Source organism: Brachycentrus maculatus, unplaced genomic scaffold, assembly GCF_059751285.1.
Source record: "Brachycentrus maculatus isolate JH-2025_06_01 unplaced genomic scaffold, ASM5975128v1 h1tg000313l, whole genome shotgun sequence".
Taxonomy (NCBI): domain Eukaryota; kingdom Metazoa; phylum Arthropoda; class Insecta; order Trichoptera; family Brachycentridae; genus Brachycentrus; species Brachycentrus maculatus.
In genome coordinates, this window is record NW_028281063.1 from 293,448 (window position 1) to 307,644 (window position 14,197).

A 14,197-nucleotide genomic window follows, 5' to 3' on the forward strand; every position below is an offset into this window, starting at 1 on the left:
CTGGAGGTCCCGGGTTCGATTCCCAAGGGGGGCTAAATAAATATAAGTGATTTTTTTCACTGTAATATTTATTCAATATTACCCTGGACTGGTACCTGAAGCGGAAGGCTGATCATCTTTCCTTCATGTGTAAACGATCAAGATAACACTGCGTTTATATGAAGCAGTGCCCTATGCACCATTGGGGTGCGGATAAGGGTTTTATTATTATTAATTTGTATAAGTTCCTTGAGGTCTAATTATGTCAATAAATTAAACAGTGCTAATTTGTATCAATGACCACTTAATAATATCAGCTATTAATTTTATCATTAAAAAAAAATCAACATCTCTATCATTCACACGTTTGAGATAATAAGTGAGCGATTCATCAGACATTTAAATTAAAGTGCTATTTTAATATTACAGTATCTAGAATCTAACAGTTAGTCAGGTTGTGGATTGTGTCCATAAATATATATATATATAAAGTCAATTTGTGGTCTGGCCGCGTTATCTTTTTTTTTTAAATATCGGCAAATAAAACCTATCTGTCACGTAGTAGAAGGTGCTTGAAAGATTACCATTTTTAATACATTCAGTAAATATGTACTTAACAGTTCAATACACGTTTTATGCGCTTTTGTTAGAAATTCATGTAAAATGTAAGGCTGAACAAGGGATAATTTAAAATATTAGAAAGACTTCTTTAAATTTGTTTTGGGTAATATATCCAAAATTTCACTCCTTTCAAGAACGTCATTAATCAAAAAACTTGATTTTTCAGGAGAACGTTTTTAAAGTTTAAAAATATAATACAATGTATTAAAAATAAATATCAAGCCACTTATTGAACTTTTTACTGTGCAACAGATCTTTTTTGGTAAAACCTGAATGTATTTTCTCCATTTGAAAAATATTTAGTATATTTAAAAAAATAATTAAACAATACCCTTTCTTCAAAATGCAAAAACAACACATTCTACCCTGTAGCGGGTAAATATTAAGTTAAAAATATGCCTCTTTTGCTGGGATATAGTACATTTTCTGGGCTAGTGAGCTATATATATGATAATATGTGACGCGTTTCATCTTATTCTAGGTTTCTGGGTACCTGAATCTGATGGCCAATTCTATTGACAATTTCACCCATGGCTTGGCTGTGGGAGGTTCATTCCTAGTGTCCTTCAGGGTGGGAATGCTGTCCACATTCGCTATATTAGGTAAGAGAAACTATTATTTATTTACCTGTAACATTTAAAGGAAAGACTACGATAATTCACAGAATACCGCCCATGGTAAACTAAACAAAAATTTTATTAAGTAAAAATGAAAAGTATAATATTACAAATAGTGTCAGGTTGTGGTCCCGTGGCCAGTGTCCCAGACTCTTGAGTCAGAGTTTCTCAGTTCAAACCCACTATACCACGATTTGATACCTATTTTTAATAATGTGCCGCTTAGGCTTTTGTAATCTTCCTACAGGCATAACCATCGGCAGGTTGGCCCTGAATATAGGAATGGGAAACGATCTATGCCGACGCTGTCTTAGCTAACTATCGGGAACATACAGACCAATGCTCTGGATAATTTCAGGATTATCCATCATACAGCGCAACAATGGATAAAAATGCGTAATCAAATACACATTCCTTCTAGTTTAAACTATTGTAGCCGAGCATACCCTGGAGGAACTCGGTCCGGTAGAGCCAAGGATAATACCTGTATACTCTTATATTATCCACAATTGACCTTACCGGGAGTATGGCTATACGTGGTCGTCCAAAAAAAACTTTCCTCAAAGGGTAATGCCAAATGCTCAAATAGGTAGAGCCAAGGATAATGCCCGTACTCTCTCATGTAGAGATACCTCAGAAACTTCTTTTGGACTAACTCCACCATAAGAGGGTATTTAACCCTTAATTACTCACAAGGAAAATACATAACTGCTTTTTATTTATTAAATAAATAAGATAATAAAACTTTATTATTATTAAAGTGCTTTATTGATTTTATCATATTTAAAATAAATAACATGAACTAAATATCAAATGCGAAGCAGAAAATGGTTAATTTTTTTATGCGAAATTGCTTTGACCCCATGCGACTAATTGATGGTTAAGCTTATGTGGCCCCCAAATCATGGAGCCACTCTCGAGTCTACTTCGCACCAAGGAGTCCTAAAGAGTTCAATCATGTCTTTGTGTATTGATTTTAGTGCACGAGATTCCCCATGAAGTGGGAGATTTCGCCATCCTTTTGAGAAGCGGCTTTTCACGGTGGGATGCGGCCAAGGCTCAATTGGTAAATATGACACTTTTTATTTGTCCGCCTCCGTATTGTAGTTATATCAAAGTCCAGAAGGTGTTTTCATTTACAATGTAATCAAATACACATTCCTTCTAGTCTCTAAACTATTGTAGCCAAGCACACCCTGGAGAAACTCGGTCGGGTAGAGCCAAGGACCCGTACTCTCTCATGTAGAGATACAGCTTCTTTTCCAACTACATTTACCTCATAAATTTGTTTTACCGTTCTTTCTTCACATGTCCAAACCATCTCAACACACCTTTCTTAATTTTATCAGTAATGCTTATCTCGGCCTTTGCATTCTTTCCTTATTTCACCATCCGAACATCTATCATACATATCTTCTTCTTCTTTTTGTAGATCCTACGGATCTGTTTGTACATTCCAATTTTGACTCCCAAACAGTCTTTTTACCTTTTTGGAGGTCTTCCTGGGGGTCTGCGAACTTCAGGGTTTCCTTGAAGGGCGATACGTGGAAGTCTGTGAAAATCATACATATAATTGATTATATAAATAATGGGTTATAGAATTTTACTGTCAAAACGATGTGTGATAGATGATAATCTGTAAGGGTTAGAAGAAAATAAGTATTAGCACTAAATGATATTATTTCTTTCACAGGCTACTGCCACTGGTGGTTTATTTGGGGCCATGACAGCCGTCGCCTTCAGCGGTGCCAACAATACTTTGGGTAACTTTGTTTTAAATATTCAAACATAAGGGATTTTGAATACTTTTGCACTGGATATTTTAGTCATGCTTTATCAACCGCACACACACTGTCTTATTTTAGCCATGCATCTACCGCACACACCTCCAGTGTCCTATTTTGGCCATGCGTTATCCGCATAAGTCCTCGTTGTCTTATTTTAGCCATGCGTTATCAATGGCGTTTGCCACATTTTTCGCTATATGCAGTGTTGCTGACGAAAAAAAAACATTACCTGATATTTTTGCTTTGTTGTTTCACTACTTATTATCAGGATATTACTTACGAAATATGTATCAATTAATGATAGAATATAACAAAAAATCTTGTTTTTGACAGATGACAGTCATTTTAATAGATACATATTTCATTTTAGTGTATTGTCATCGAGTAGTAAAATTTCAACAAATCTCAAAAGCCCAACAGAGTTTTGGACAAAGAAATACAGGAGACAGTTGCTGACTGATATAAAGGTCTGGGACTGCTCAGGACCTTGTCCGAAAGGCGTGCAAGATGGATCGGCCATGTAATACGTCAAGAAAGTCTCTTGCATGCCATAATGGGGACAAACTCTAGTGGACGCCCACGCCCAGAGTACCTGGAGGACCTGTGCTGAGACTAGGACGTGCGCTGCTCATCATATGCACATTTCAAAAGAGCCACACAAGACAGGGAAGAATGGAAGAGAAGAATTGAGGAAATCGCCGCAAACCAATCCCAGGATTGAAACCAGAGAAGAAGATCAAGGTTCGGAAGGTGTCCTATCTGCGGCATGTGCTGACAGGAGACAAGTACAATCTATTGCACCTAATAGAGGGCCGACGAGGTGTGGGCAGAAGGCAGATCTCCTGGCTCCGGAATATACGAGATTGGACGGGGATCAGGACTGTTTAGAGCTGCCCAAGACAAGGACAATTACTCTTAAGTGATAGTCGACATCAGGGGATCCGACATGACTCTAACAGATGAAGAAAGAAATACTGTTTTATGTTTGTGAAACGATTGTTATATTTTTCAGAGGCCAAAACCAGTTGGATATTGCCGTTTACAGCCGGCGGCTTCCTCCACATCGCCCTAATCACCGTACTACCGGACCTTCTCAAAGAGGAAAGCCCCATCGAATCCCTGAAGCAGCTGACGGCGCTCATCGCCGGCATTGTGATAATGGGAACCCTAACCGTCTTAGTGGACTAGATCCATTCCTGTGTAATATATTATACCGTCAACAAGAATGGTTTCTTTAACCTTTTCCTCCCGGTGATATGGATTTACTACAACTCTACTTTAAAAATAACAATATCAATATGAAATGTAATAGGTTATTTTTGTATTCCTCCGTAATACAATAACGTATTATAATATAAAGTCCGCCTCCGTAGTGTAATGGTCAGCACGCTCGACTTCCGTACTGGAGGTCCCGGGTTCGATTCCCAGGGGGGGGTCAAATAAATATAAGTGATTTTTTCACTCTTATATTTATTCAATATTACCTTGGACTGGTACCGGAAGCGGAGGGCTGATCACCTTTCCTTCATGTGTTAACGATCAAGATAACACTGCGTTTATATGATGCAGTGCCCTATGCACCATTGGGGTGCGAATAAGTGTTTGAATGAATGAAATGAAATGAATATAAAGTTATTCATTTGCAGTGATGGAAACAAATAAATTGTGAAAAAATCGGGGATAGAATCACAAACGTTTCTCAGTGTGTGCTTGCGTGCCGTGCTTTACGTACACGCGCACACGGCTTGATACTGTTTCCGCCGATCTTCTTTTACTGGCGCGTAGGTCGTCCTCCGCGGCGGTCGTGTCGCTACGCCAGCTATTGCGGCTACTTGCGATGTATTTTTTTCTTCTCATTTTCAGATACTTACCAAAGCTAACATTACAAAATTGTTACCAAAGCTAATATTACAAAATGAAAGCAATATTTATGAATATTCACATTTTTCCCGTTTTTAAACCACATTTTCATATGGTGTACAAAATACATATCACCGTTGCACGCAGTAGTTTTCAGCACCGTAAGGGAAAGGTTAATGTATCATTGTTGATATTTTGATCGAATTATTTTTAGTTGTTTTATTAAGACCTATGTAATTTTATGCTTATATTAGGTCACTAACCTGTTTGGGAGTATGGCCGTACACGGTCGTCCAAACAAAACTTTCCTCAAAGGAGTATAAGCGTACATGATCGGCTGTGCTTATAACTAAAGCCCGGTGATATTTATCTAAAATGGCACTTGTACTGCCATCTGTTGTCATATTCAAACACTAAAACCGCACTTTATACTATTTTTCTGTTTTACCTACATCATTTTAATTAACCACTTAGTGCTAGGGTTTTAAACTAATCAGCTTACTAAAAATAGCTGCTTATTTTATATTTTATCTAACCTATCCACATATCAGTTTAAAAAATATATATATGTATATAAATATACTAATTAAATGTATCCCCGAAAGTAAAAAAGTTGCCCCGCCCGAAGGGGAGGTGACACTGTTTGTCAAAAAATGAAGCGCTAATATTTTTCACCTGATAAAACGAGAACAAACATAGAAATAATGTTTAAATGCAGAAAAAGGTCCAACAAATCATAAAGCTCACGTGTGACTCATACTTTTGAAGCGTCAAAAGCGTTCAAATTGAACAGAGTTATAAAATAAACTGTGTGTATAATTTTATGTGTAACATAAAATTAAAACTATTACTGTTATACCAATAAATAAAGTACATATAACTCTTACGCACATATTTTATGTATTGTCTAGATCAGGAATGTGATAAATTGACAAAAAACATGAAAAAAATAACTCAGTAAAACATTGTGCCGGGGATGTAAATTTTTAAATTTTTACTGATTTTAGTTGATATTTTACTCAAAATGATAATTCTATCCTTACAGGGACATCTTTGGTCAAGTGCAATTAATAAATTTGTATAAAAATAATGATAAATAATGCGTTACCAAAGGTTTTCTTATATGATATGTAGATATCACCCGAAAGTATCTTTATAATATGAATTAGCCTGCGGACAGAGGTGTGCTTTATACCACGGGTCATATGCGAATGTAAAATGACGGCTGGTATGCCGATGGGTTAAAATATGGGTCCTTTTGTGGTAAAAAGGTCAAATATTTTACATGGGGAATAGGTAAACACATGTTATCACAGTATACCTACAATATTTGTGTACAATTATTTTAGATTAACCAAAAAAATATTTACTATATATTTTTACGACATTTATTGTAATAAATAAATCAATGAGATTTTCGGGGTTGCATTTGACTTGCGAGTATTTTTATATAAGCTTGCATTTTTTAAGTAGTTACGCGTAGCATTGCGTCCAGGTGTGGATCCGATAACCGCAATCAGTGTTAATTTTTTCGATAATTCAGAATTGAAAATGTTTTTTCACAAATTTACGTACTACCAAACATAGTAATTACTTGCTGAGCAAATTTTTTAAACGCCTTATAGTTTTCAGAAGGCAAACTCCCATAGAAATCCGCCAAGTTGGTTTTTGCCTTTGCGGGCCAAGACAAAAACAAAAATAATATATTTATTTTGCACTCTAGTATTGCGGCAACTGTGCTTGCTTCCTCTACAGCACTCCAGCACTAAGGGTTAATATTTTATTTCCTAGAATTAGTTATTTTAAAAAAAAAAGTATTGTGTAAAATGATACTTTTTTTTTACAAAACTAACTACTGAACAGGTCAAGAAAAAATGTTAAAAAAGTCATTTGTACATACACGTTAACAAATTATAAAATTCATACACTTAATATATATATATATATATATATTTTATATTGATTTGTTTGAAATATAAATATATTAGAAATAAGATGTAATTATTTTTAGAGAAAATACAAATATATTTTTTAATTGTAGAAATAACTTTTGTAGAGTAACAAATCTGTTTTTAGGGCATGCAGTCTGACTGCGTAAAAAATGAGATTTTGCATGGAAAATACTAGTTTTAGACTAAACAAATATATATATATATATATATATATATATATATATATATATATATATATATATATATATATATATATACAGTATCTACTCAATGAATTAGGGCCACGCAGAATTTCGCGCAATTTCTCAATTCAAACAGGAATAACTCAGAGAAAACCTTGAATAAAACAACATTGAATTTTATTTACACAAGAACACTTTATTACGCTTAAATTATGCATATATTTTCATATAAATATAGTTAGTATTTATTATTTCCACCTTTGGCAGAAATAACTGCCTCAATTCTTTTTGGCATACTTAAAATGCACTGTTTTATCGTGTTTTTTATTTCTTCGTCTTCTGACCTAATTTTTTGAATTTTTTTTTTAGACAGTCTACTGTCGGATTTGAGAATGAGTATACCTTATTTTTTAACATGCTCCATACGTTTTCTATAGGATTAAGGTCCGGAGAATTTCCAGGCCAGGGGAGCAAAGGCAGATTTTTGTTAGACAAAATTTTTATTATTGATTTAGCCCGGTGGCAAGGTGCCCCATCCTGCATGAAGGTGTATGGACCTTCTGTTGGGTCGAGTGTATGGTAGAAGGGCAATAAAATTCGTTCGAGGACCTGCTTATAGGAATTTTGGTTCATTGTTCCTTCCACGAAAAACAACGGCCCAGGTAAATTGTTAATAATACATGACCATATCATTGTTGCAGGGGGGTGTTTGATAACTTTAACCACACAGGCCTCATTGTAACGTTCCATTGGTGTTCTCCTGACGAATCGACGGCTCTCTGTCACGGCTTCTAACCGGCACTCATCACTAAAGATGACCTGAAAAATAATGAAAATTTAAGTTTAATTCAAATATATAAGTTTATTGACTAAAATGATATGTTGAAAATTCAATTTAAATAAATACCTTTTTCCAATCATCTACCGAGTAATTTCGATGTAGCCTGGCCCATTTTAATCGATCCGCTTTCATTCGTGGTGTCAATTTTGGTACTTTTACAGGGCGCCTGCATTTCAGATTTACTTCGTAAAGACGTCGCCTCAGTGTTGATACCGATATATTTATACCCTCTTCTTCCAATTTTATTTTTAATGTTTTTGCTGATGCACTTCGGTTTTCTAAGGCACTTTGAACGATTTTTTGATCAGTCCTCGGTGTTGTTTTTCTAATCTTACGACAGTTCTTTCGCTGATTGCTGGTGGCGGGTGACTGATTTTTTATTGATTTTGAAATTTTGTCCACTGTTTGACGAGAAACGTTTTCTTTTTTTGAAATTTCTCTATTAGATAGTATTCCTAATTTCAGTAGCACTATAACACTAGACTTTTTTTCCTCAGAAATGTCTTTACTTTTTCCCATTTTGTCCTTTTCAAAAAAAACACTTGTGTTTACAAAAAAAAATTATACTTTATGAACTAAAATTAAAAATTAAGTTTTTTTCACAAGACACGATAACTATATAACCTCTCTGAACAAAACAACAATCAGAACTCAAGAAACTTCACTAATAAATGAGATAGGGCTTTTTTTTGAACTTTCAACTATCTGTCTACCTGTGCTAATTAGGGACCTTTCTCAGAAAAAGGGTTTAAAATTTTGTAAACGCTTAAATAATCCAGGTATATTTTACATATTATTGAAGGTAATATACATGATATTAGATGTCAATAAAAAACTTAAAGTATTTATGTAAAATAAATGTAATAATCCAAAAGATTTCAGAGTATTCAAAAAAATAATGGGTGGCCCTAATTCATTGAGTAGATACTGTATATATATATATATATATATATATATATATATATATATATATATATATATATATATATATATATATATATATATATATATATATATATATATACATATATATATATACATATATATATATATATATATATATATATATATATATATATATATATATATATATTCACAAATGTATTCATATCATTATTACTGATATCATGATATCGTGGGTGTACTGGCAAAAAACCTTAACTCAAAAATACGCAGTATTATAAAGTTTAAACATTCTATAAACTGGCAAAATACACCAAGTAGTTTGAAATGTCATATTTATGTGGTTTTAAAAGTAAATTCAATTTTAAGTTTCTTCTTCTTCTTCTTCTTTCCATGTTCGCTCCCTAGGTGGAGCATATGGCCAACACGAGTCGTCTCCAAGTCACTCTGTCACGCGCCATCTCCTTGGCTTCCTCCCAGGTCAGTCCGGCGTCTCGAAGTTCCGCTGAGTATAGTCGGTGAATGGTCGTCAGCGGCCTTCCGGGGCGCCGGAATCCTCGGGGTTGGAAGAAGAGACATGAGGGGTTGATGCCCTCAGGTGGCATTCTAAGGACATGTCCCAACCATGTCCACCTTCTTCTCTTCAGGACTTCCAGTATGAGGGGCTGTTGAGTTCTTCTCCTCACATCGTCATTCCTGACGAAGTCATACCACTTTATACCCAGTATTCGCCTCAGGCATCTATTTAAGTTTAATAGCGGGTATTTTATTCAGGCTAAAAGCTTTAAGTAACAGGGATTATTCAAACAGTGATTTTAGAGTTAAAGTTTTTTTGCCAGTATACCCACGATATATTGTTAGTTATAAAATACATAGATACGGTATTTTGAGTGTCAAAATTTGTTCACAAATCTGGGTTTTGTCCACTTGTTTTATGTTTATATCTCAACATTGATGAAGAAGAATATGGAAGTCTAGGTGCGGGGCTTATCACCTGTCATAGTCTGGTTTGAGAGATCACTTTATACGCGTGTAACATTCGCCATTTTACCCACGGTTGACATTTAGACACCCGAAATATTGTATAAATTTATAGCTTGGGTTTTTAAACAAAAAAATCGTTTAAAATTTGAAATTAATCTGTTTACTCAAATATCCGTTTTGATTAATTATTTTATTAAATAATTAAAATATGCACAGTATATCCAGATTTTATTATGATATTGTCTCGTAAATTATGTAAATAAAAAAAATATTTGTGTTTTTATTGTTATGTAAAAAAATCATATGTACTATATTTCTCTTGAATTATTTTCCTTTGGAGCAGAGGTTCTCAAACTTTTTGGGCCCCTTGGCTCCTTGCCCCCTCAGAGGTTTTGAATTTTCCAGTTTCTAACATAGTTTTAATTTTATTTTTACCTCCAAAACTTTTGTTTTTTACAAAAATATATTTAATTTTAATATTTATTTTACCTCTGTCCGCCTCTGTAGTGTAATGGTCAGCACGCTCGGCTACCGTTCTGGAGGTCCCGGGTTCGATTCCCAGGGGGGGTCAAATAAATATAAGTGATTTTTTCACTGTAATATTTATTCAATATTACCCTGGACTGGTACCTAAAGCGGAGGGCTGATCACCTTTAAACGATCAAGATAACACTGTGTTCATATGAAGCAGTGCCCTATGCACCATTGGGGTGCGGATAAGGGTTTAATTATTATTATTATTATTTATTTACAACTTTAAAATGAGGCTCATCACAAATTTTCCAAAATAAGTAATTTATTTTAATTTAAAATTATTTCATACTGAAACATATTTGTTGTTTCTTTTGTAAGGTACTTCTGATCTATGACTCATTATTTAGTAAAAAAAATGATGTTATTTTGTAATAAAGGGTGGCACAAAATTAATCACTCTCAGAAGATATGTTAATGTTTGTAAATACGTCAATAATATTTGACAATTGCGAACTAGACAGCTGCAGTATACAAACAGATTTAGGGTGGGGCAAAATTACTCATCCGATTTTTTTTTTTTTTGATAATTTTTTTAATAAATAATTTTTTTTATCGAGTGAGAGAAATCTTAATTTGGACTGTTACATTTTTTTCCGTTGGAATGAAAAAGTGGAAAATATGATATCCGTCAAGTGGCTGCCGCCAGTGTTGTTACATATTTTCTGCCCGTTTTATCAATCTGTTTGTATACTGCAGCTGTCTAGTCCTTCTTCTTCTTTTTGTAGATCCTAGGGATCTGTCAGTGCCTCCGCATGTCGCTCTTGGGATGTTCAATTCAATTCAATTCAATTTATTTAATAAAAAAATAATATATACATTAAAAAAAATATTCAAGGCGTATATATTATGATAAAAGTAAGCAATAAGACTTAAATGTGTAGAAGAATCCCGCTTCGGAAAACTTCTTCGGACACATGGAACAGATCAATATCCAATGTGATATTGTTCAACATAGCGGTAGCTCTTCCTACAGGCATAACCATCGGCAGGTTGGTCCTGTGTATAGGAATGTGAAACAATCTATGCCGACGCTGTCTTAGGTAACTATCGGGAACATACAGACCAATGCTCCGGATAATTTCAGGATTATCGATCATACCGCGCAACAATCGATAAAAATGCGTAATCAAATACACATTCCTTCTAGTCTCTAAACTATTGTAGCCAAGCATACCCTGGAGAAACTGGGTCGGGTAGAGCCAAGTATAATAGCCGTACTCTCTCATGTAGAGATACCTCAAAAACTTCTTTAGGACTTTCTCTACCATAAGAGAGTACTTAAGCTCGTGTGGCCCCCAAATCATCGAGCCATGTTGACTCCCAGCTGTCTCTCCATCTTTTCGGAGGTCTGCCTGGGGGTCTGCGTCCTTCAGGATTGCCTTGAAGGGCGATACGTAGAAGTCTGTCTTCTGACATTCTGTTTACATGATCATTCCAGTATCGCCTTCGTTGTCGTCTTCGCGATATCCTACATCTTACACGTCCTCCAGATGTCGGTATTTCTTACTTCTTGTCCAGTTCACATTTGAAAAAATTAGAACATCTTCCGATAGGGCGATTTATTTTCTGCCATCCTGTAGTAATATGACAAAAATGTGAGTATTTATAATGTACTAAAGTCGTTTCGAAGTATTTTTATGTTTTTTGAAATTATTACAAAAGTAGAACGTTATTTGGTATTTTTTACCTGAGAAATTAATATGGAGGCTTTGACAACATAGATTATGCCGTATTGTGTTAAAGAAATGTAATTTGATGCTGGCGATATTAAATCACATCGAAAGAATGATGACAGAAAATAATCAATGATATTTTTCTGTCATACTAATGTGTAAAGGCAACTAGGCGTAACTCAAGTTGCGGCTGTATGGCGTAACACGGCCCAAAGCATTCTTATAAATGGCCTCTATCATATACAATCACATATTTCGCTCTATCTCTTTCCTTTACCGAGATATTCATTATCCAAATAGCCGCATAATTGCATAATTTGATACATGTTTTGGCACAAAGCATCATTTTATGTTAAATGTAAACTCGTTTATCTCAAAACTACTGATTTTAACTTGCGGCTATTGCCTTTGCACATTAATATAGTGACACCTATCCGCTACACAGCAAAGCAAACATAATAAGAAATTAGACGTTTAAGACGCGATTTTTTACTATGAAGTTTAATGTAAGCGTAATACGTGCATATTGCCGCAACATAAGGTTTCTAAAACGCACATATATGTGTAGGCCGTAAACATTCTGTTAATAACAAAAAATAGTAATATATATTTTTTTTTAAACTTAATGTCTTTGCCATCCTTCGTACGAATGATTTCAATATTTAATGGTACATTAGCATAAAAATGCTTGTGTAAAAAGGTTAGACTAAGAAAACAAAGTCTTCTCTACAATACTAGATAAAATAATGTCTTTTTTACTCGAGAGTGTCTCGTTGAAATTATTGAAAAAAAATTGTAATACAATTTTAATCTAAAATAATTAAATGGTAAACTTTGAGTACTGTTTTATTTGAATTTTGTTAAAGACATTCAAAATGTACTATTTTTATTATTTGCTGTATTAATTTTTATAGTAAAAAATAGCCTATAATTTCACTCAACAATTGTAAGAAAAATAATACTTTTCATTATAAATCAATGAAAACTTTTTACTTTTTGAATAGTTTATTATTATTTTTTTTTGATAAGAGTGTATTCATGATACAGTGGAACCTCTCATAACCAGCTCCTCTCATAGCAAGCAAAAAAAATGAAAAAGTTGCTTCCTTAACGAGTGACATTTCGCATAACGAGTTACAGAGAAATGGCAAGTCCCTTTTTTGCAACATTCACTTGTGAGCCGGGACTTCCGTGCCAGTCAAAACAAAAAATGTTTTTGCTCAAAATGTAGACTGCCAACTATGAGATAACTTGTAGATTGCGTTCTTTGCTAGGATGCTGACTAGGTGTTATCTCCTACTGTGTTTACTTGCCATATTCCTGTAACTACCATCTAATTCCTAGTATATCAGTGCTAATATGGGTAGGTGGCGCATTGGAAGAGTACAAAACATGATCAGAAAATTTATGAATAAATTAACAGAAAATAAAATTATGAAAAATGTATTCAAAATCAAGAAGTAAAAAAATATTTTTAAAGAATTGGCTTTTTAGACTGGAATTCTAAAAATTGCAGTGGCAGCCAGCGTTTTAAAGAGTATTTCTATTAATGAGTAAGATTCTGGAAGGAGTTATGCTCATTATAAGAGGTTCCACTGTATATATCTTTAAACCATAAGGTCACATATTTACTTACATTAATATAAAAATTGTGTCATATTTTGTTACCACATATTGTGCATATCGCTCACTCCTTTCAACAACGTCATATATAAAAAATCGACAATTTTCAGTTGTGCACGTTTTCGGAATGCCCAGAAAATGTACAACATATATCCCAGCAAAAGCGGCATATTTTTAACTTAATATTATATTTACCCGCTACAGGGCAGAAAGTGTTGTTTTCGCATTTTGAAGAAAAGGTATTGTTTAACTATTTTTTTTAAATGTATTAAATATTTTTTAAATGCAGAAAAAACTGGTTTTTCCTAAAAAGATCTGTTGCACAGTAAAAAGTTCAATAAGTGGCTTGATATTTATTTTTAATATATTTCATTATACATATGTTTAAACTTTAAAAACGATCTCCTGAAAAATCAAGTTTTTTGATTTATGACGTTGTTGAAAGGAGTGAGCGACGTGTATTAAGTATTTACCCATGTTTGCTCATACGTACAATATAAGAGATTAAGATCAATAATTCAGATTATATAATAATTTGATGACATTTTTGGATTAATTTTTAATTCCGGAATGAACGGTTTAGCATTTTATTTAATAAATTGTAAATATTACACGCATAAATGTCTGAAAGAGATTTATAA

The 14,197-nt window shown here is 33.8% G+C and overlaps 1 protein-coding gene across 1 annotated transcript in view; it reads left to right on the top strand.

Moving 5' to 3' along the window:
* Positions 1-4,920, top strand: part of Zip99C (Zinc transporter Zip99C) — a 29,349-nt gene extending 24,429 nt beyond the window's left edge. The window contains exons 5-8 of the mRNA XM_088268148.1: positions 1,082-1,202; positions 2,198-2,283; positions 2,911-2,980; positions 4,017-4,920. Of these exons, the coding sequence (XP_088124274.1) occupies positions 1,082-1,202; positions 2,198-2,283; positions 2,911-2,980; positions 4,017-4,192 (453 nt within the window). The 3' untranslated portion in view covers positions 4,193-4,920. The remainder of the gene's footprint in view (positions 1-1,081; positions 1,203-2,197; positions 2,284-2,910; positions 2,981-4,016) is intronic.
* Positions 4,921-14,197: the final 9,277 nt, after the last annotated feature.